The sequence below is a fragment of the Scatophagus argus genome, chromosome 20, assembly GCF_020382885.2.
Source record: "Scatophagus argus isolate fScaArg1 chromosome 20, fScaArg1.pri, whole genome shotgun sequence".
Classification (NCBI taxonomy): domain Eukaryota; kingdom Metazoa; phylum Chordata; class Actinopteri; family Scatophagidae; genus Scatophagus; species Scatophagus argus.
The window spans coordinates 9,425,973-9,449,571 of record NC_058512.1 but is presented as its reverse complement, the minus strand read 5'-3'; the positions used below and the strand labels follow the sequence as shown (position 1 = coordinate 9,449,571).

The 23,599-nt window shown below is 37.1% G+C and overlaps 2 protein-coding genes across 2 annotated transcripts; one reads left to right on the top strand and one right to left on the bottom strand.

Annotated features, from left to right (window-relative positions):
• Window positions 1-1,553: 1,553 nt before the first annotated feature.
• Window positions 1,554-16,688, top strand: cabp7b (calcium binding protein 7b). Its single transcript, XM_046376122.1, has 5 exons — window positions 1,554-1,764; window positions 14,570-14,713; window positions 14,803-14,915; window positions 15,399-15,546; window positions 15,667-16,688. Exons 1-5 carry the CDS (start codon window positions 1,656-1,658, stop codon window positions 15,792-15,794), a joined length of 642 nt encoding a protein of 213 aa, XP_046232078.1. The 5' UTR covers window positions 1,554-1,655; the 3' UTR covers window positions 15,795-16,688.
• A 3,526-nt stretch (window positions 16,689-20,214) lies between these two features.
• On the bottom strand, window positions 20,215-23,592 carry zmat5 (zinc finger, matrin-type 5). Its single transcript, XM_046374215.1, has 6 exons — window positions 23,454-23,592; window positions 22,195-22,368; window positions 21,860-21,922; window positions 21,691-21,771; window positions 21,379-21,487; window positions 20,215-21,270 (listed from the first exon to the last, which is right to left on the bottom strand). Exons 2-6 carry the CDS (start codon window positions 22,319-22,321, stop codon window positions 21,123-21,125), a joined length of 528 nt encoding a protein of 175 aa, XP_046230171.1. The 5' UTR covers window positions 22,322-22,368; window positions 23,454-23,592; the 3' UTR covers window positions 20,215-21,122.
• Window positions 23,593-23,599: the final 7 nt, after the last annotated feature.

Below are 23,599 nucleotides of genomic sequence, written 5' to 3'. Positions count from 1 at the left end.
GGGTGTGTTGTTTCAGTTTTAAATATATAAATAAGTGTTCTCATTATCAGGAGCAGGATTTCTTTCATGAGCAAAATTAGATTTCTCCTGTAATCCAAGTGGGTTATATCTCCCATAAATCCTTCCTACAAGACTGAAACGTCTAAATGTAAATATGTTAACATCTATTCTCCCTGCATTGATAAGTGAGTGACAAGGTACTTTGAGTTGGTGGTTGTTCCCTCTCACAAATAAGCCTCTGAAAACAGCAGCTCAAATTTTATATTCTACATTTCACTGAATTAATGTTTGGTTATGATTACCGAATGCCTGAAACATGCTTGGTGCCAAGTAGCCTGAGGCTTAATTCAATTTTTCAGTAGTAGTAGTAGCAGTAGTTTTAGGCTGCCTCAATTTCCATTTAGCCCAGCAGCCTGAAGTCGAAAATTTGAAGAGAAACATGAAGCAAACTGGAGCTAAAATGTAAGAGGAAATATTCTAGTATTCTAGTATAAGTATCAGGCTCTGAAGCCTTAGTTGCTGCTTGCCTTGTTATTTATTAAACATACAAACCTTTATTATTCACCTTAATATATTTTGACTTATGTTTACGTTTAATACACTGGTAAAAGGGTGCAGATAATGTCATTAGAGGAGGACAGTTTGGTCAACAGACTACTGTGACAGGGGCAGTGATACGGCGGAGGTGTGTGTGTGTGTGTGTGTGTGTGTGTGTGTGTGTGTGTGTGTGCTGCCGCTTTGTGAGAGCCCAAATGAGAGCGCAGCAGACAGCTGGAGAGAGAGGATCGCTGCCTCATCCAGCGTGTCTGTATCAGATGAGAAGGGGAGGGGGGTCACCCAGGATTCCCTTGAAGCTGCTCTCCAGGAAAAAAAAAAAACAGAAAGAAAGAAATGTTACACGATTTTGTTTGCAGCTCGTTGACGGGATAGGATCGCCTCATTACTGCTGCCGTTTTTATCTTGTATCATCGATTCGTGTCTTTTTGTTTTTCTTAAAGAGGATGCCGACACGAGGAAGAAAAGTGAGGCAGACTATGTCCGGAATAGACAGTTTGTGAGAACAAGACTCTTTGTGGGAATCAGTAAATGAAATAGCGAAAGGGTCGATTTATTGCAAATATTTTTCAATTGGTGTATCACATTTTTTTAAGTGATGAAATGCAGGGGACATGCGTGGATAGAAGAATGACAAAGTAGCCTGTTTATCTGAATAACATCAATAGCAACATCTGAGTGGTCATTTAAGGCATCACGGTGAACGAACATTCCAGAGAAGGCTACAAGGCTTTGCTCGTCGGGCTATGAAGTAAAAGTTTTATGTCATTTTGGAGAAAATGCATTGCCTGTTTCCTTCATATCTTGCTTACAATACGCAGCCACAGGCTATGCACTGAGACCAAAGGCGATCTACAAGCTGCATCCTTGGTTAAACGCGCAGTCCAAGCTGAAACCACTCAAATTCCAGCATTATCGAAAATATATTTAAAATATTTTTTTTATATAAAAAACGCCGAGGTTGAGGAAAGGGGGCTTTCCCTGTTTCATTTGCTTGAGCTTTTGTTTAAAGATATCAAGCAAAGGGTCTGTTTCAGAAAACTCCGGAGAGCTGGGCTATATGAAGATCGCGACACAGTTGTTGGTTTTCCCTCGCAGAAATGCCAGTGCGTGCTGTGACCACCAGGTTCATGTACAAGGGACTTTGCACTATTCCAGATGTCCTCTCCTTACGGAGCCCTGTTATCCTGCCTGAGGATGAGGTGGAAGGTGAGTCTCTGTCTGGATTGTGTGCTTCGAGTCGTTATTTGTGGTGTTGAAGAGCTGTTGTATCTAAATGCAACACCCTCGTGGCAAACTAGTTCAGGACCCCGGAGAGCTCCTGTAAATGTGCGCTACTTTTCCTGATCCGCACATCTAACTGCACACTAAAGTGTTGGTCTGGTTGTTAAAAAAAAGACAAAAACAAAAAGTAGGGGTCAGTAGAACATGTATTCTGGGTTATGGTTAGGGTCTAAATGTTTCCTAAAATCTGGGAAACATTGTTTTAAACAATTTTTTCATGTTGCTGCTTCAGATTTTCAGCCAAAAGCCACAAAATGTAACAAACAGTCTACCACAATATTTCCACACCACCCTCTTACTGTTGTAGTAAATTTGTTAACAACATTCATTCTTTTGCACCGCATGCAGTACACAGCACATCCCAAGCTGTCCTTACGTGCCACAATGTCATTGTGAGTAAGCAACATATGTACACAATGCCATCTCCTGCTAACAAATGAAGCACCTGTGAGACTGAATTGCACCTGATTACATTTAATGTAAGACATTTGTGCTTGAGAAGAAAAGACTGAGAAGTTAGTGAGACACAGAATGAAATGGAGTAAAGAGCTGTGATGAATGGCAAATTCAAATAAAACTCATTAATAAGATGGCAGATTGATTCGCTTTTAGTCTTTAATTACATCCATCTCATTTCTTTAATCTCTTTCAGGTTTGTTTGATGTACTGCATGTAGCCATTAATTAATAAAAACGACCATCAGTGGCTCAGTGTTGTACCTGGGCCATCTAAAGGATACATCTGAGAATTATTATTGTTCTTGCTGAAGTAATCGTGGTGTGTAGCTGTTAAAAACAAATGTTTTGCATTGGCAAATGGCCCTCACAATGAGAAAGCACAGCTGGCAGTGATTTGGAGAAACGCCAGGCAGACTACAATCAAGAGATAACTCAGATCAGATTTATTATCACAAAGTCTTTTATGCGAAGGGAATTCCATTTTCCCTTCTTCTGTCTGTAGGTTGCCCGGGCCCACAAGTGGCTGCCTGCCCTTGCTTTGTGCCTCTCGCTTGACATTGAAAATCCACTATCTGCAAAAACATAAATTTAATTAAAAGGTTGGCTATGGAAAAGCAAGCACTGGAACAACAATAAAATGGCAAGTGCCGTGTGTTGCAAGGAGAAGCTGTGCATGACAATACAGCATTTAAGGTTATGGCGAAGCCTTTTCAGGCTGTAGTTTACTAATTGAGAGCCATTAAATATTCAGCACATAGCGAGATGGATCAGTCAACCGTGAATGTATTTACTCAGGGAAGATTCACTGAGCACATAACGCACTGCTACATTCACATGGCCTCACACCTCAGCAACAGCCAGGGTAAACAGTGTACTTTCTGTTGTCACTGAGCACCTCCACCAGCAGATGAAGTGAGTTAAAGAGCACTTTCCTTGTAGCTTTTGAGGAAGGTAAGCAAGTTTAAGATTAACCTCCACCAGACAGAGTTTGAATGAGCAACCTCCCACTTACTGAACAACTGCCCTTTACACTAGAGCTGCTCTGCCTTAACACACAGTGTGGGAGGTGCTGTTGATGGTCTGTGAACAACGCTGCAGTCCAGTGTTCCTCAACAAAAATTCCTATTTTTTTCCCTCTGAAATGCAGCTTATGAATATCATGTCATCCACAGGATCTTTAATTAGAGCAGGGAAGAACTTTCTTGATTGCTCAACTCATGTAATTATTCCCCCTAATCATATTTATGATAATAGCTTTATTTTCTAGCAAGGTGTGTATTTTACACCCAGTGCATGTTTGGGATCACCAGAGAAATAGATTACAAACACATCACTGAACTGCAATATATTGAGCTTTGGGAAATTACTATACAACTACAGCTAGAAATGAGCACAGTAATGGTGTGTCTTCATTTTAAACTGACACAAAATCTCTAAAACTGTGTCATAAAGGCACAAAGCAAGACTGCAGCACCCTCAGTCACATGCTATTCAGTTAGTCACGCCTTGAAACCCAGATGAACGATCCTCAGACATCAAATCCACATGACTGCTGTTACTCTGTTCCTATTGCCAATTAGCCAACTGTTTTCTTTAAAATACATTTTAATTTTAGTCATTTTTTATTTACATTAAAGATACCCTCCACAGATGTATTAAGGCTTACATAAAATTCTCTAATACGTGTCAGACATGGTTTCTGTGGAGAAAAAAAAATGTATAATTACCACATTAAAATCCTTGAAATGGCACTTAGTCCAGAATCTATAAATATGCAAATATTTTTCATTTCACAAGTTTAACTGCTGGACACAAGCTGTCTCCTACTTCCTGCTCCTACTACAGTCCACTCTCAGTGCCTCAGACTATGCAGTTACATTATTCTCAAACACTCAACTGTAGAAGCAAGAACATTAATCAGTCACCACAGCACAATGTCTCAGCGAAACTGTTGAACTGATGGTTCAAATATGGCCCAATATTTACATCTACATCTACCTTGTTGTGATAAAAATGATACTAATAAGGACATGTTTTTATTACCGTGACACTATACAAAAAGTGAGCATAAACCTCAGCAAAGTATGTGATTAAATCAATGGGAGTTTCTCTTGGTGACATTGTTGCAGAGACATGCTGACTACCATTTTCGAGCACCCACTGACAAATACAACACACAAGGACAAAGGGACCTCGCATCGTGTGCAAAGAGACAGTACGTGTCACACCACGGACAGGACATGACACTCAGTGCCCTTTATAAACACACTAAAGAGTTGAGTCCAGTTTCAGCTTTCAGATGACATTACAAAAGAAAACAAAATGCGCCAGTGAGCCAGCAGAAAGTTACATAGAATAAAATATGATGCACAGAACACGTTTTTATTGTTGAAGCTATTGTATACTGTGTATGGATTTAAAGTTTAAGTTAGAGGTGTGAAAAGGTAAAATCAAACAATTTCCAACTAACTGAATATTAAGCAAAGTCCCAGTTTCTTTATTAAAGAATTGAAGTTGAAGGTGTTTTTTTTTGGGGGGGGGGCAGACATTAGACCCTCAATGAATGGTGTGCATTTTGTTAGCATTTTTTTAAATTATCTTATTATTTAAAAGTTAAGCAATAAGACTTTGGATGAAAAATATAATTAGAAGATACTGTTTATCATCTATCATTCAGAGATTAATAACATAGTGTAACACAGCCTCAGATTTAATGAAGATTTTCTTTATAACAAATAATTTTCAAGCGGCTTCATTAAAATACAATTAGAACAAAAAACAGGTTTCATTGTAAATGCATTAATTCATGCAATGCTTTTGACTGAATGAATAAAATGGAAATAATAACTCCAATGACACATTGGAGACTCTGCAGGGATTATCTGTAAATCTGCCATCACTAAGACTTTCGTGATCTTTAAACCTGACCCGGCTCCCAATCATATCTACAATATGTACTCTATTGATCACTATGATTTTTAATCTCATTGTACATGTGTATAGTGACAAGGCATTCTATTCTATTCTATAACCAAATTGGACACGGGCGATGAGTTATATTTATTTATATGTTCATTATGGGTGAGCTTTGAGGATGCTGATTAAGTAGTCACAGCTCTTAATGGATCTACAGTTTCCAGGGAATGTTTTTCGAACAGATGGTTGCCTAGGTAGGCAGGGTCAGTGGCAAGGCTTCCTGCCCTTTTCATTGCCCTTGTATCATGCACTTGTCATAAACTCTGATATGTATTCAAACCACTACTACTGCGCAAGCAATTGTTCTGTTGATTCTTCTAAAATGATACCTGCTCTTATATATGTAACGCTCTTAAATCTCTCATAAAAAACCTAATACTTTGAGGTGCAATTATGTTTTTTAAATGACTAACCTTGGGCACTGGGTTGTTAGGTAGTATCTCAGTTATGGCTTGCTCTGAGAGGAAGCAAAACTCCATTTTTTTCATCACGAATGACATCTACTCCTTATTAAACATTTATGTGTGTGTTCACCCTGTGTAGAATGACTGAGTTATACTCACTGAGCACTTTTCTGTAGATGTCTTTGTGGACGTTACGCTGTGCCAAGTGTCTCCCCGTTTAATGAGCTCGATATTAAAATCAAGGTCCAGAGCCAAGTTTGGTCCATTATGTATGAACTGTACTGCACAATTAAATACATCTATGATACTTTGACTAACATGATTTAAACTGTCTCCATTAGCCCAAATAATTACACTGGAATTCAAACAAAATATTTTCTAATTGTGTGAATATGTACAAATGGTGTATCTGAGGCAACAGACAAATCATTTAAGATTTTGCAGACCAGTGTTTTGCTATTTTAAACATCTTTGGTCAAAATATTCTGTTATTTTTGAGTGATTAGAATCACAATCGTTACCATAGATGTTTTTTAAGACGCTATACATAAACCTATTTTATGACAAGACCGTCTATTAATTCCACTAGAAAACATGTCGTATCTTTCAGTAAAATGGCAGACACCTTAAATGCACATGTACCGAAACTGATAAGGCTCTCCTTTTACAGCTGAACAGTCATGACTTCCCCAGTCGTTACACTCTTGGAGGTCTCCTCGAGCTTGTATCACTCCTCGGTGCATTGCTGACAGAGGATGTGAACAGTATTTATAGCTCACACCAGCAGGAGAATCCCCCAGACATGAGGCATTGTAGTGGAGTGTAGACCATCTTCCACTTTGTATGCAAAGCCGATTTCTTTTGTGCTTAAAAACCAAGTGTTTATTTATTTTTTTTCCGCAACGCTGTAGACAGACAAGTATATCATTTCAATATGCATGTGTTTATATGTACGTGTTACTGAATTGCGGCTGACAGGAATCTATAAATTAAACTGTACATACACATATATACAAGCAGTGTTTGGAGATGCCCTTCTTACTCTGATACTGAGAAATGTTGACTATAAATAGTCAGTATTTGTATTTATTTGGGTTTTGGACATTTTCATAGCAAACTAACAAGAGCAAGGTCAAAAAACTACAGACAGGACGCTTAATGCTTCATCATCTTAGCTGTTATTTAAGCGCTGCTTCTTCTTCCGGGGCCAAAGACAAATGTCTGGTCATTACTGTTGTAGCCGTCCACAGAGATTCACAGTTTCAAACAACATTGCTGTTAAAAGATGTTAATTATGAGACTGCGTCCTTACTCTCCCCTTGTCTGATTGCTGACAACAGCCGTATTTCATTTACCATCACACACTGAGTTGGGAAACACTTAGACACTTTAACTGGCTGATGGACTAAAATATAAAATCTATGCTAATGTTACACCACAAAGTGTGACCCAGTGCTATAACTAACAAAGTCTCGGCATAAGGCTACAGCAAATATAATAAATTGAAAATTGATATAATTGGTTCATATACCAAGCTCTGGTCAGTCTGTCTTGTCTTAACCTCACACAGCAATGCCTTTGTCTCATTGTAGGAAATCTTTACGTATTCTCAACAGAATTATCAAGACATTAAAACCTTCAGAGTTCTGTCCAGGAAAAGCAGTTTTATGAAGGCCTGACAAAATATCAACAGAGATAGAGACAAGAACATTTTGGAACAAAAGACATCAGTTGAAATCAAATCTGTGCTGTTTAGAGGTATAATAAGTTATCTGATCTGGACTTGGAAAAATGAGCTCTTTTCTTTTTTTCCCCCCCAAAAAAGATCAGCTCACATAATTTCAGCTCAGCCTGCCAAGAGTTGCAGGTAGTAGGAGTATTTCAAGTACTTTTTGACAGCAGGAGTTGTTTTAGCTGCAGGGCTTGTGCAGCACGTCTTTGCCTTCTCTAGTGATGGTGTGTTTTGTGTTTGTTTATGTAAATGTAATAATGAGAAGAGGCTTTAAAACTGTATTTGCAAAGAAAACTGAAGAGTTAATGGGTGGGACCTGTGATTATGAGCTGATTTATGTTTTATGTTGTGTTTATGTTTATGACTCCACTAACTCCGGTTAGTATGATTCACATGTTTCCTCCCCTTTCATTTATCAGAGAGAAAGATGTCATGGGTGTCGTCATACCATTACAGACATAAGCACCTAGGAGGGGCTCTTATTTAATGAAAAGAGTCTGATTCATCTCCCGGAGAATATTTTAATCCTCTAAACAGTTTTCTGTAATTACCTCAATAAGCAGACTTAATAAGAAAACTTTGTTCTTGATTTAAAGGTATACTATGCAGGATTTTAAAAAACAAACAATGAAATAATCACTTAAGACCTACAAGTGTGTGTCCTTGTTTTTATCTGCAGAGACCCTCCTTTCTGCCTGTAGTTTCTTATTTTATTGCTATTTGTTGTGTTGGAGACGTTTCTGGATGTCAGTCGATCAAGATATCAAGATAGCTGATTGTTAAGTCTCCTTACCAGGTTCAGATACCTACAACAAATGATATTTCTTCAGAATCCCTTAATGTTGCTTTTACAATCAGCAACAAAGAAATTCTGCAGAGTGTGCCTTTAAGGAACTGCTTTTTTATCTTTCTTTTTTTTTACTTTTGATTAGAACATGTCAATTAAGGCACTCTTGGTAATATTTTACAACTCGCCTCTGAAGGTGCTGTAAAAACGTACCTAATTTAAGATGTCCAGTGCCTTTATTTACATACCTTTCATCATATCATCTGGCTGCATTGGGTGTGACACAAAAGATCTTGTTTGATCCTGACCAGCCGAGTGCAATTAGTGGAAAGACTTTTTCCCCGTGAACTGATGTTTGGTTTCTGAATCACGAACACAAGAAAATATAACAGCTGAATTGAATTAGAAAATACTAACAGCATGGTGACTGATGAAATCTGAATAGTGACTTGAGTTATGTTCACGCACGCACAATACCTTTGACCACTGAAGACTGTTTGCTGTAATTCTCTTCAGTTCCTGTGGAGTGAAGAGACCTTTTCATCTACCTCCTGCTGTATTAACTCCATTACTGTTTCCTGTGCAATGTCATGATCATTCACAGAAGGTGAAGAGGAATTTTTGTAGTGAACTGGACAATCACTTTAGGGCTTATTCAGTGGTGGAACACAGTGGATGCCTGTCCTCAAGCATGTTCGGTTTGTTGTTAAAAAGCAACGCCTAAATACCCAACATTTTTCAGCATCTTCTCCAGTACATAGGAACTGTGCAGACAAGCTTGATTTTAGCTGCTGCATTATTCAGTTATTACATTCCAGCTGCTATACAGGGTGAAGGATTCTCTCAACACAGCCATCATCTTGTGATGCTCAATAGAAAAGGAAAGTTGCACTGACTATAAAATGTATCACTTGGAAAACTGTCAAAACAGCAGGTTAGTCTGCTGTGATATCAGCAGCAAAGATAGATAAATAGGACAGATAGATAACTAATGTTAGCTATATTGTTGCTTGCATGTTAATTTCCCACATTTTGGGGAAACTAAATCAAGTAAGTGGATATTCATGCAGGGTTTGGCTGTGGACTTACAGGCCTGCAGAGTGAAGCATTCGCAACCAATTCACAGAAAGTTCTTGTTTGGTTAAAGGCCAATTAGGCAGGAAGTCAGGAAAGCTGTTCTGTCTGTAAAAAACTTTGATAAAACTAGACATATGAACTGGAACTTTATTGTTTGAAAGTCAAGAATACAAAAAGAAAAGTCAGCACCAGGCAAAATGCGTAGTAGTCAAATTGAGGACTAGCAACAAGCTAATGGTAGCTTCTTCAATGCTGCTTGTGCCTCAGTTGAAATAGAGGGATCGCCATCAAACACAGAGAGCCTAGAAGTTCTGTATGTTCTCCGCAATCTCAGCAACAATATGATTCTGATGCAACTTGTTCGTCTTTCTAAATATGATTTTGGAAACAGATGGCTGACCAATGTAATATTCAGTCTGCAGTTGTGAAACAAACTATCTCAGCCAGAGAAATGATGAAAGGGAAACTAAATGTGGCATCAATCATTGCTTCTGACAGTAATTTACAAAAATGTATTTGAGAAAAATACATTTTTGTAAATGGCACTGGCACTGACATCTTATTTTTAGAGGATTCTTGACACAATACTCAAACAGGCAGCATTAAGTACATATTTCAGTTTGCAGATGCAGATTTCTCAGTTAAGCCATAGTAAGCATTTTTTCATTGCTTCAGTCACATCAGTTGTGGTATCTCTTAATTAAAACCTGACCGCAAACAAGAAGTAGAATAAAACACAGTCTCTTTTTTCTCTTCTTTTGTGGATGTTTATCATGACTAGTTAGCATATTTTACATACAAATGCTATGTTTAGGATATAAAGGTAATGCCCAACAATGTCATCTTTCTCCAAATGTTGGTCTCCCACATTCTTCTTCTGGCCCAAAGCCATTTTATGGGATTTTCCCAATTATTTAGGTGCAAGAGCTTCATGGTTTCTCTGCCTCTGCCAGTGGCACTGACACTCTGCCAATGTGCAGCAGTGGGCTTCTTGGCATAAGCCTTCGTCATGGACCATTTTCACTTTTTTTTTTCTTTTCTTTTTAAACTGCACCAACAAGCAGCATGAATCACACTGTTAGACGGTCAAAAAAGGTCAGCAGGATCTGTAGGTCCTGATGTTCTGTTGTAGCTCACTTGGAAGGTCAGCAGACTTTTAAGTCCTGGGTTTAGATCTCTGGGTTGGCAAAAGTGGTGATCTTTGATGTTTGGGACAAATAGTTTCAAGCTTATCACAAACTGTATACAGGCCACTAATATTATATCTCTAAGGCTTCCAAGGGAAGTGAATTTCTTGGGATTGGGCCAAGATGTAAACTCCAGCCAAGTAGGATGAGGAGCACCTGGTTTATTATGATGATGACTGGGGGAACAAGGTGATAACCTAACAGTAGGCAAAATAATGTACAGTGGAAAGTTAATAAACAAACTTCAACAAGCCTGTTGCTCTATGGGAAATGATCGGTGTTATGATTCTGTTGGCAGCTGTTGGATTAACCTGCCATGAAATTGTCAGTCAGTTTTTCATTTTCTTCTTCTTGCATGGAAAAATGCAATGAAATGATGATATCATTTTGGTTTAATGTACTATCAGTCTATTCCCCTTTTTTGCCTCAAGTGACCAAAACCCTCCAACATTTGTAATACAGGATACAGGGCATTCGAAGACATTCCTGTGCCACAAAGTAAAAAGCAACAAAAACAGATATTTCTTCTGCAGTCTCCAGATCCATTTTTTGGATAACGCAGCACCTGTCGCCAGATGTAAAGAATGCCTGTTATTATAGATAAAAGGAGATTACTCAGTGATTTACTCCTATGTAGCTGGACTCACCATGCATGCTCATTTCCTTGGACCATCCATAAACCAGTGTTCAGTAAACAATGACACTTTCATCATTTGTATTTGACAGGAACTGAGTTGTTCAGTTATACAGTGGATCTGGAATCAAATTAACATTGCCAGTGGAAATATTTGTGTTTAAAAATGCAGACTGTTGGGATGTTGGACATCTATTTATAGTTCATAGTACACTTAAATGCATATTCTTTTGATATTTTGACCCCACTATTTATTTCATGGACCTGCCTGCCGATATTAATGTCTTGTTTTTTTTGGTTAACATTTGCACAATATGAATGTTTTTGTTTTGTGATTTTCATATTCATGTCAATGACCCCCCCCCCCAAAAAAAGCAAAACAAAACAAAAACATATACCAAAGAATTTGTCTCCTGTTTGTTTAATCTGGAGCAGCAGATTTGTCATTGTGGACACACCCGTGACATGCCATTCTTACCCTTCACTTGAGCACTGATGACGTATTGTGTTTGACTCAGTGTTACTGTCAATGCCATTACCTCAAAGACCACAGACACTTTTACATCTTTTCAATGACTCAGCACACTAAATATTGTTAAAAATGCTCAATATATTTACAATATTTCAGACAATATTTTTTGGACTTTTTCCAACTGATGACTGGAGCAATAGTTTATTTAACACTGCTATTAATGATTTGCTTAATGGTGTTAAAACAAGTTGATATTTCAGTAAAGTGTTAGTCTTTAACATTGTCCTGCTATCAGCAAATAAAAGTTTAGTCATACAGACCTTGATCATTTGCTGCTGCAGGAGAAATGTGATTTTCTTTTTCTTTTTTTTTAATCCTGTGATATTGTCCAAGGATTTTCACGGCATGGTCCTGAGTTTGGATAGCCGAGCTGCTGCACCCTCAGAGCAGTACAAGGTTGCTGCAACTCTCTGATCTCACAGTACAACAAAAATTGGGTCTGTAGGCTGTGAGACCATATCACAAACAAAATTCCAAGGCTGTACTTGAGTTCAGATTATGTGACTTTATTTTAAATTCCAGTATAAATAAACTTGAATATGAGCACACTGGAAAACACAAATGCCTGAGAGAGCTCCAGGCTTTATGTAAGTCAGCTTTAAAAGTATGTGTTACATCAGGATTAATTCTCATTTTACATTTATGCAAATAAGCAAAACCAAGCTAAAAAACTGATGGGGTAAAAGTGGAGAATATATATGGATAAAACAGTGTCTTAAAGCAAAAAAAGAGTAATTTTAACACATTAACTATGTGAGTAGCTTTTGAAACCATAAGTGAAAGATTAAAAGTGAAATTAGAATGAATTCTACTTTTCAGAGAAGTAAGGACAGAGTTGTGTCTGCTGCAGTTGCAGCTGAACATTTTCCAAATATTCGCTCCTCATGGAAAAACAATCAGTAGTCCAGCCACTGCTCAGCTGGCTCGGTGAATTCATTATTTGTCACTGGCACCAGGGGTCGTGACATTGAATCTAGGGTGGTGCTGGAGGAAGATAACAAAACTCAAGCAGCAGTGCTAGCTGTAATTTAGACAAATATGTTGTGCCTGATGTGTCAGGGTTTGCTACAGAGAGTGTCACTTGTTCAGAAGGACCTCAGTGAATGCGACCAAGACTGTCTATTTGCAACAGTTTCTTCTGCATACCCACAAGGCTATAGACTGCCATTGTCTGCTCTCAATTGTAAACTGCAGTCTCTTGGTCAATCATGTACACAAGATGGATGGTCAGTGCTAATCCACTCATGGGTTTGCATGCAAATTATAGGTGGTGCTTGCCCAATCACACACTTGCATGCAAATTAGTTTTCTCCAGAAGCACTAAGTATAATCACATGGTTTCTGTTGTTTAGCAGCAAGTAAAGCAAAAACATAAGCAAAATTTATAACCGAATATAGATTTAAGCCTGCATTTTTACTTACGCTAATGCATATTTGATAACATAGAATAACTGAGTCTATATAGCGCGAAGCGCATATGGGACTGGGCTGTTTTGTAACTGTAAATCACAATAAGTCTAATGCTCAAATGACTTCTTCTCAGCACCTTTTCTTCTCTGCCTACAGTAGGTCAAGTTAGAATTGTTCATGTATACATTTATATCCAGAATCAATTTTTATAATTGTCTGTCTTGTTTAATGGGATGACATGTGACTACTGACACGCACTGAAGAGACTGCTATATTTGAGCATCTAGATCAAAAAGAAGCACGGAGATTCGGCGCCTTTGATGTACAACTGCTCTTTTTACCACTTCAAACAGAATACTGTGATGCAGGATGAGGACAGGAGCCAAATGCCAATGTTTATGGATTATTTACCAAAGGTTGTAGTTAATTATGAACATATGAACCTGCTTCTGTAACAACCAAAGGCGCTGTGGTAACAGGTGTTGGCTCTGAAGGTGTCTATTAGTATACATCTATAGCAAACAAGGAATTTGCAATATATGATCTCAGGGGGAAAATATTTGATGATATAATAGGCCAGGTAAGTTCATATGTACACTACCATTTCACAGTTCATAAACAGGCCAACCTTTGTTGAGAATAATTAAAAGAATAATTCTTATTTTACACAGGAGCGTAGGGCACACACTTAATCTATCTATTTGTATCTCAGGAAAATGTTACTTCACTGTCACAGACCTGCACTGTGCAGGAGTAGATTTCTCAAAATCCTGCTGACAAACAGACAAACCAACAAACCAGACCGAAAGTGTGCCATCTTAAACAGTGGTAACAAGATCATTAAATAAAAGTCTTTATATGAGAAGCTAGCTGCTTACTGCACTTTAATAAATACTTGAAATTTCCAATTACATTATAGTGTATTATAAAACATTTATTTTATATTTTTTTGTTTTGAAATATTTGTGCTGTATTTGCCAAATAGGGGAATGTAAAGTGTTAGCATTCATGACTTCCTTACCCTGCCTGTTACTCTCCAAGCTCATTTACGTCTACAAAAGAAATCCCTAAACAACTTGAACAGGAGTAGATTAGATAGAGTGCATTTGTTGGGGACTATTTCCAGTGGAAAACACAAAGTATCGGGAATTTACTCAAAATAAATCACCATTTTCATTGCAAAGAAGTAAAACGGTTAATTGATTTGTTTTTTAATAGTTTTTCCGAAACAATGGAGATGAATACACTACAATATATCAGTTTGGCCACACAGTTAATACCTGTTGTTTGTTTGTTTGTTTTGACTGTAAGGAAAACATTAAACTTGAATTCTTCTGCAGTATTTAAAAAAAAAAAACTTTTAAACTGCACTCACTAGTGTAATTTTCCCTCCTCAGACACTAACTATCTAGTTTGTTCAGCTGAGCCAGTCTGCTGTTGCTCATTGTGAAACTGTGTTAAAAACATCCTGGTTGTGCTATGCCAACTTCATCTCCACTCTTAACGTAATTACTGCCCTCGTTTTTCCAACAGAGATTCGTGAAGCATTCAAAGTATTTGACCGAGATGGGAATGGCTTCATCTCCAAGCAGGAGTTGGGGATGGCCATGCGTTCACTGGGCTACATGCCCAATGAGGTGGAGCTGGAGGTTATCATCCAAAGACTTGATATAGACGGTATGTTTGTTTTTTTTCTCTCTCTCTTTCATTGGACATAATCCAATACATGAGCTACACTGTGACTGCATTTTTGTCCTTTTCATCAGGCGATGGTCAAGTTGGTTTTGACGAATTTGTCACATTGCTTGGTCCTAAACTCGCCTCAGCTGGAATGCCTGATAAGTTCCACGGTGCAGACTTTGATTCGGTGTTTTGGAAGGTATACATTGTCATCATTATCAATTAAACCTCCCTTTTCCTTTCTTAGTTTTCATTAATCCATTCTCTTTCATCTTTTCATTAAGTTTTCCCTCTGGCTTTTTAGCTGTTTTGTTATGAAGACCCATCTGTTTCAATCAAAATTACAAACAACTCATTCTAATATATCATACACTGTCCCTTCCTGACTTTGCACTAAAAAGTAGAGTTCTCAGTTTTCAAATGGCCCTGGCAGACGATCCACTGGGATAATTACAGTGCATCGTATTTAGTTGCCTAATCAATTAAATTAGTTTACTGTATAATTTCACTGAAAATATATGCTGTTTTGAAGCAATAGCCTTCTGAATTCTCTCATAGCTGCTAAGAATAATAGCCAGCTTCCCTGTACCACCACCATTTAAAGCTGACCCACAGGACATTGAGAACAGATGTTTTTTTTCTCTGATAATTTGATCTTTCTTGGTGTTTTCTGTCTTTCCAGTGTGACATGCAGAAGCTCACTGTGGATGAGCTGAAGAAACTACTTTATGATACTTTCCGTGACCACCTTACCATGAAAGACATTGAGAACATCATCATGACTGAGGAGAGCCACCTGAATAGTCCAGAGTCCCACGTGGACATTGACAGTATGTCACATACAGATTTTATTACACACATTGCTCAGGCATTTTTAAAGCTCTGCTAAGAACTCATATATAACTAATATATATCAACTAATATATATTTTTTTCTAAATCTTTCCACAGCAAGCCCAACACAACAGGAAAAACACACATGTGTACGTAAAAGTCTGATTTGTGCCTTTGCCATTGCATTTATTATCAGCGTTATGCTCATCGCAGCAAATCAAATGCTCCGCAGAGGAATGAAGTAAACATTTTTTCCAGCTGCTTACTAAGAGACTGAAAGACGGACAATGAAAAAGGCAAACAATAACCAAAATATCTGACTGTTTTTGGTTGTCTTCAATGTCTACAACACCCACAATGATGCTATCACAGCTTTCCTCTATAACGGATGAAATGATGTCATGCAGTTGTTCTGTAACGCCACCAATCATAACGTAACATGGTGAAAAAAAAAGACAGAACGAAAGGAAGACATTTCAAGGGCTGATTAGTAACCCAAACAGAGTATCACCTTTTTTCAATATTTCACTGTAAGGTATGTGCTGTAGTGATAGCTGTGCTGTGTCTAATATATCAAAACAATTAATATTGTTGATGAGAACTCTGCTGTTTGGAATAATAATAGTAAAGATGATAGTAATTAAGCAATACAAGAGTGTTCATGGGCTACATATTAAGTAGTTTTAAGTCACTTACTTAAACATTGTTAATTGTAAACGGAGAGAGTGTATCTTTTTACGTTTTTATTTAAGTCCAGCTCACACATAGTTTATCAAACTTTGCTAAACCATAATTACGGTAAGTGCAGTAGTCCCAATAATTGAGATTGGACTGATCATAAAACTTAATGAGTTCTTGAGTTAACAGCTGTACAAATATGTTGAGCGGAATATTTGGACTATAATATCACCTCTGAGACTGAAATATCTCAACAAACAGATATTCATTATTCCCACAGAATGAATCCCACTAGCTTTGGTGATCCCCTGACGTATCCTGTAAAGCCACCAGCAGATCATTGCTTTCACTTACTGTGTTAAATATCTCATCATGCACTCAATGCATTGGCACACAATTTGGTACAAACATTTACATTTCCCAGAGGATGTATCCCATTCACTTATGTCATCACCCGATTTCTCTTTCAGTGTCAGTATGAGTTTGATATTTGTGGTTTTGGGTGAAATGTTTCAACATCTATTGGATACATTGTCAGGAAATTTGGTGCAGACACCTATGTGCCCCTCAAAATAACTGTAATAACTTTTCATTTAACACCATGATGAGGTTAAATTTTGTCCAAAACTTTGGTTTATGACCATATTTCTGTAAATGAATGACATTGAAACCAGCCTCAGCTGTACTTTGTGCTTAGTGCTGCTTAGTAAATGTTAGCATGCTTATACCTGCTAACCATCAGCATGTTAGTGTCACTGTGAGCATGATGCCAAGTTAGCATTAGCATTTTAGCTCAAAGCACTGCTATGCCTAGGTACAGCCTCACAGAGCAGCTGGCATGGCTGTAGACACTTGGTCTAAATATCATATTGTGAGGTTACATACAGCTGTAGAAGGTGTCATAAAATCATGCAAATCTGCTCTACGTCATGTTAATATCCAGCAAGACCGAGCTCAGCTTACAGTGAAGTAAAGGCACACAATATTTCCTACAAAAACATAAAAAGAAGAAAAGTGAGTTTCCCAAACTTTTCCTCCATGACAATGAGAAGTACAAGGAACCCAACAACTGGAATAAACTGGTGAACAAGCACAGGAACATACTGAACAGCACTGCCGATAAAAAGGATGGAAAAGAGAGGGATTGAATGACGTGTGGAGGCTGGCTGTGAACTACCAGCTGATCTGCAGAGAAATCCCACAGTTCATTTCTAAAGATGTCACGGTTTTCTAAAAATTAATGGGTTTGTCTTAAAGCTCAGTGTGAGCCTTCTTGGCTGAGCAGTTTGGGAGTGATTCATAAATGAAGCAGCTGTTTTCCCAGCTGAAAATGTGAATTGAGCTGAAGTGTCTAGCAAAGTCCAAATAAGAGGCAGGACACAGAAGGAAATCACAGAATATCTCTAAGAGATATCAGAGTGTGTGTATGGGTATTTATGCAAAACTCCAAACAGACAAATATTAATCTTATGACCATCACACAGCTGATAAAACGTGTTTCACGTGTGACTGCATATTTCAAATCTGTGTGTCAGACAGGCACCAAACTTACTCATAATGACCTTAGTGAAAGACTGCTGTGTGGTTGTATGAGCTCCAGAGCTCCAAGCTGGGAACAAATTCAACAATATTCATGTTTTGACAAAAGTGGGCGTCAACTGTCATATTTATAGCAAACAAGAACAAAGGATATTCAACTCACACAACACACTTGCATGTACATCAAACTAGAAATAAATGTGTGTTCTATGTGTGTGAGATCAAATTTTGAATTCTGATGTATGTATTCACATGATTATGCAATTTGTAAAGAGATCATTGCAAAAAAAAAAAAACTCAGTATTTGACATTTTCCTGTAAATGTCGAATTTTTGTGGATGTGCAGATGATATCAAATTACTAAATACTTTGCAGTATGCTGTGAACAATAATTTAACATATCACAAAAAATGTTGTTTTCTGGCTTTTACATGGACCACCAAAACAACATATTGTTTAAAGTATAACATTATTATATTTTCTTACTTGAAAGTGATACATTAAATCTATGTGATTTTATTATGAATGTGAGCATAATGTTTTGTATAAAACAAACGATACAAAAATATACCAAAAAAATATCAGATTCCTGATGTATAATTTCCAGGCTGACTGGACATATTCAATTAGAAATTCTTGTGTGCAGTAAGGCCATGCACTTACATTAACTTTTCTGATTTGTTAAGACTCATTTTTCAGAATATTTTCTTTAAAGATATTTGACAAGCTTTACAAAATGCTATATATTTTTTCTTGCTATTTTTATCTTAAAGTTTATCAAAGCTATGTCACAAGACGACATGTGAAACAGAGAGGGTCATTCTGGCAATAAAACTGATACTTTATCTCATGTATAGTAGCTGTTTACATATGAATTACTTAAATGACATCACATTACCTCTTCACGTGAACATATCATGTAAGGTATGGATTTTGTGTGAAAGTACAATATAGTTACTGTGTCAAATCTTAAAGACATATAAGCAGATATTGTGTCCTATTATATATGTTACAGTGTTTCGATGAGTAGATTTATGTACCCTGTCTTGATTGCTGTTATAAATTTGATTTGGACTGTATATGTCTTCTGTTCTGTGCCTTTGTCATTTGGAGTAAAAACTGCACTCTCATGCCTTGGCTTAAAGTAGCTTTAGATGGACTTTTAGATGGTGGGAAATCCATTTTTCAAAATAATCACCTTTGTCAAAAGTGAATCTGATGCTAAATGTATTTTAGAATTGAAATGACTCATCAGTAATTCAAGTACCCATAATTATTTATGTAATATCTTTCTCCCCTGTTATTGATAAAAGTTTCTCTAACTTTTCAGTCAATATTTGTAATATCATCCTTCTATGTGACATTACTAGCAATTTTAATGTCTAGATAGAGAATATCAGCACTGTTTTATTTCTGTAACTGTTACTGCACATGTAGAGGTTACTGCATCAGTTGTACACTCAGTGTCAGTGCTGTCTAGATGCATGTAGTCCAATAAAAATCAAAGGCTATTAACCTGTTGTTTGCTGTTTTTCTGGTTAGAAATCTGATACTGTTACAATTTAAAGTAGGACATGACACATCTCAAAAGGAATATTAAGTGTGTACCTTTACATTACATAACTCATACTAACATTGAGTACAGAGAAGATCAGATGAGATGCGATGGTCCTAACAGTGCAGCGCTCAGCATGCATAAGTAACAGGGCACAGTGTGCTGAAAAGAAGGCCATTTGCACTTTATGTTACATGTACTCAAGCTCCTGGGCTTTGGAATTAACAATTGGTGTGGTTGTGAAGGCTAACAAAAGTAGGCAAGTGGCTGAGCGGCAATGGACACGAAATAGTTAAGATGATGTATGAGGAATGGATCTGTGATTTGGAGGTTTAGTGTCATTTTCTTAAATGTTATTTAGACTCAAGTCACGACTGTTTGTCAGATTCATCGAGGTGTCAGTTTAGATGCCATATTATCACAAAAGGAATCTGAACAAGCTTTAGAGTGCATGAAGAAATCCAACCTTGCCTTAATGAACATGTGAACTATTGATTTCCTACAGGAAGTAGGGAGATTTAAATGACCACTGCAGATGGGGATGAGTGTGAAGGGGGGTTACAGAGTCATACAAAGAGTATTAAGCAATAAATAAAGTCATATGTTCAATACTAAAATTTGAAAATCAGTCATTGAACTTGTAACTTTAATTTAAAGGTACCCTACAGTTTGCCGTTTTTCACCAAATTGCTCTGTGTATCCTGGAGATCGAACAAATGTATAGCATGCACTTATTGCACTTGCAAAGGTGAAAACACTGGGATCTACATGTAAAGACAGACTGTTCTGCAGTGCTACTACTGGTCAAAGATACCACAAGGTTCCTTAAACTACAGTAGGTACGTGAGTGGGTTAAGTCCCATTAATGTCAGAGACATCTTTCACACAAGAGACCTGGTCAAAACAGCAAAGTTTAATAAGGCTTCTGCTGAAAGCACAGCATTAGGAATACAACAGATACAAAAACAGTTCAAAATATAGACATCTCAGCATAACCTCAGGTTCAGAGGAATAACTTCAATGAGGATTTTAAATGATCACATAAGTCACAAATCCAAGGGATCAGTATGAGGCTCGCTGATAAAAATTCACAAACAAACCTTCAAGGTATGACAATTCTCATTATGAAATTTAATACAGATCATTAGTTTGCCATATTCACCATTTAGAAATTAAAATGGTGTTTTCCAGTGAATGGATTAGAAATAAAATCAGATCAGTGATTACCCTGATGAGGCAACATAGGATTAATATAAACCATAAAATTATTTCCATCTGCTCAGAATTCCTACATTCCTTTTGCTACTGCATGATGCAAAGCTTAACTCCTTAGAAGAATCTCACTGTAAAGGCACTCAACAAAACACTGCCAAAATGCCAACCGTGAAGGTTGTTTTGCATTGCCTGTACGGAAATTGGTAAACTCAGATTTATCTTACTGTGTTTTATGTAAATACAAACCTTTACAACTGCTTTTTATATGGTTAAATTTTCATTGTTATACAGAAACTTAAATTCTTAAGTAGAATGCAATAAATTAATAGTTCTTTTAATCTGGAAATAGACAACTTCTTTGCTTTAACGGATCACTGTGAGGTAAATGTTGATTGCTGAAAGAATTGGCAATAGAATAATGACACCATCACCTGAAAATTATTTTAAAAAAAATTCAAATTGACAAATCTTTTACTTGATATACACACCTCACATCATCTGCTGATAACACAGGCATTCCGCACCAGTCCTTCCACATTCAATGTTACAGATTCATTTAGACATTTGAACTACAATTTGAACATTTTCAGCCCCATTCTGTGTTCACATTGACTTTCCATCCGCCTGGAGGAGGAGGGAGAAGAGAGGGTGGAAGGTCAGGAATGGAGAGGAGCTGTTGCAGTACATCACTTTCAGCTTGGCCCTCTTGACTGTCTTCTGTAGTTTTAATATCTCTGCAGAGGTAAATAATTGAACAGTTGAATTCTAAATGAACATTAATGACCATGAGCCATGTTCACAAAGCATGACTAGGTGTCATACACAAAAATGAACGTGCATACTCTTTTGTGTCGCGGGCAGTCTGCTTCTTTTCCCTCCGAGAGAGCCATTCTTCTATACTTCTTTCGGGCATGAATCTGTCTACAGAGTCCTCTCTGAGCTGCCTTTCATCTGAAAGAAATAAAATCTCTCTCAAATCAACAGGAATATCAATTTCCATGACAATTTTAATCTCATTATTACAGAATAATTTAGATAATAGTATTGATGCTTGCATTGTGGTATATTGCGTTTGCCGGTCTGTGATGTATTCATTGTAGAAGTTCTCAATCAACCACAAGGTAATCCAGCACTAATGTTTGGTTACAGCTTACCTTCTACCTGTCTTTTTAAGTAAAACAGATCCTCTTCAGACATGTGAGAAAACCTGCAATTAGGGCCAAAATCACAAAATCCTAAACAGAAAAAAAAACATCATTATAAAAAGGTATTTAATATAATTTCTTCTCATTGGATAAATGTAAGACCAGAATGGTCCATCACCTTTTTGGAGAAACTTCCTGCAGGGTTTCTTTGTTTTCTCATCGTTCAGAATGGCTGAAGAGTCTGTAAAAAGGAAATAAGCATGTGTCTGTGGTTGTTGATACAATGTTCCATAATAAAAAGGTAAACAGGCAGGCAGCCGAGATGGCATAACAAAAAGTAAGCATGCTTAATTTGTCAATCAAAGTCTTGTAAATCTTATGAAAGACTTTTAAATTGTAAGCTGTAATGCATATAATTACTGCCTATTAAAAAACACAGTTCACATTAAAATATGATTTTGATTTTTATTGTGACCACATCTCAAGGATCAAAGCACCAACTCCAAATCTCACCTCTAAAATTGTCAAACCAGGCCTTCTTTGCTCTGTGATGCTGAACACCATTCAGATGTTTCTTCCTGTTATGCATATTGTCTTGAAAAGACCTGTCACAGTAATCACAGTAGTATCTCTTCCCCATGGTGTAGGATATGTGCTCAAACCAGCAAGATGTCACCTTTTAAACTTCTGACAGACAAAAAGGGAAACAATTGTACAAAAATGTTCTGTTAGTACATGGTGAGCGAATAGCTGTACCAACTGAAATGGTTTCTGTATAATACAATATCAACTAAGTGAGTGTTGTCATGTTATGCATCATTATGCACAAGCTGATTCATTAACAAAACTAGTCAAAGTCTATCCAAACAAATGACAAGTTTAGCCAAAGCAGACTTAATATATACAATAATCAATAAATTTCAGAAATAAATGTATTGTTGATTTTTCACATTAATAGTTTAATTGTTTAGCTGGTATAATGTAAATATAGAACAAAATGCCAAATTTTGTCATTGTGCAAGATGTCTTCAAACAGTTGGTTTTATGTCACCATATTTCGATATGAAACAGCGAATGGCTGCAAACCCTCATATTTTAAAAAACGCACCCAAATTGCATGCAATAAATAATTTTAAATTTGATTAACTCTCAATTTGGCAACTATCTTGCCAAACAAACAGTACTGAGTACATAACATACCTAATTTATGCCTAATCATGGTCTTGGTGTTGATTTGTTATGACATTTTAGTCTTTCGCATCAAAGCAAATGGGTCTTCATTAACATAGGTTAATCATAGTCTCATTAGATTGTTTACTTTTTTACTAACGTGTAAAAGTCACACGTAATTACAGATTTGGCCCCAGACTAAAAATGATTAAACGAGAGGCGCAAACTGGAACCAGCCTAATATCTACTATCAACAACACCAGCAGTATCATCAATGAGAACCAGTGCTGTAAGTTGCATGTTTTTGCTGCCATCTACTGGCTTCGTACTTTAGGTGCCTCGTTTTAAAAAATAATAATAATATTGTACAAGCTTAAATAAAACTTTCTGTTTCACTGTGAGGATAAAATCATCCAAATGTGTGAGGGTACAAAGCTTTTGAGAAACCGAACAGAACAGGTAAACACTAAAATTTATACAGCTGTAAATCCGGATAGCCGGATTACCCGAGCTTGCTAGCTCAAATGGTTATTATCACAGCAATGAATGTTTGCTTTCCATCAATGTGTGTACACTTAATTTAAACGACAAAGAGCACAAACCATTGGCGAAACAGCGTTGTCCAGCGTGATATTTTCTTTGACAAACAATACAGAGTGTGCAGACAACCGGTTTAAATAAGACACAACACAAAATCCTACTGTGACTGTTTCCCTTTCCTGTTGCTCAAGTACGGCGTCCTTGCAGG

Excerpts from the sequence above, each read along its gene's own strand:
- cabp7b (XM_046376122.1), top strand. The coding sequence starts at position 1,656 with ATGCCAGTGCGTGCTGTGACCACCAGGTTCATGTACAAGGGACTTTGC. Across the intron at positions 14,714-14,802 it reads CCAAAGACTTGATATAGACG|GCGATGGTCAAGTTGGTTTT; the intron begins GTATGTTTGTTT and ends CCTTTTCATCAG. Across the intron at positions 15,547-15,666 it reads GTCCCACGTGGACATTGACA|CAAGCCCAACACAACAGGAA; the intron begins GTATGTCACATA and ends ATCTTTCCACAG.
- zmat5 (XM_046374215.1), bottom strand. The coding sequence starts at position 22,321 with ATGGGGAAGAGATACTACTGTGATTACTGTGACAGGTCTTTTCAAGAC. Across the intron at positions 21,488-21,690 it reads CTTAAAAAGACAGGTAGAAG|ATGAAAGGCAGCTCAGAGAG; the intron begins GTAAGCTGTAAC and ends TATTTCTTTCAG. Across the intron at positions 21,271-21,378 it reads ACTGCCCGCGACACAAAAGA|AGATATTAAAACTACAGAAG; the intron begins GTATGCACGTTC and ends TTACCTCTGCAG.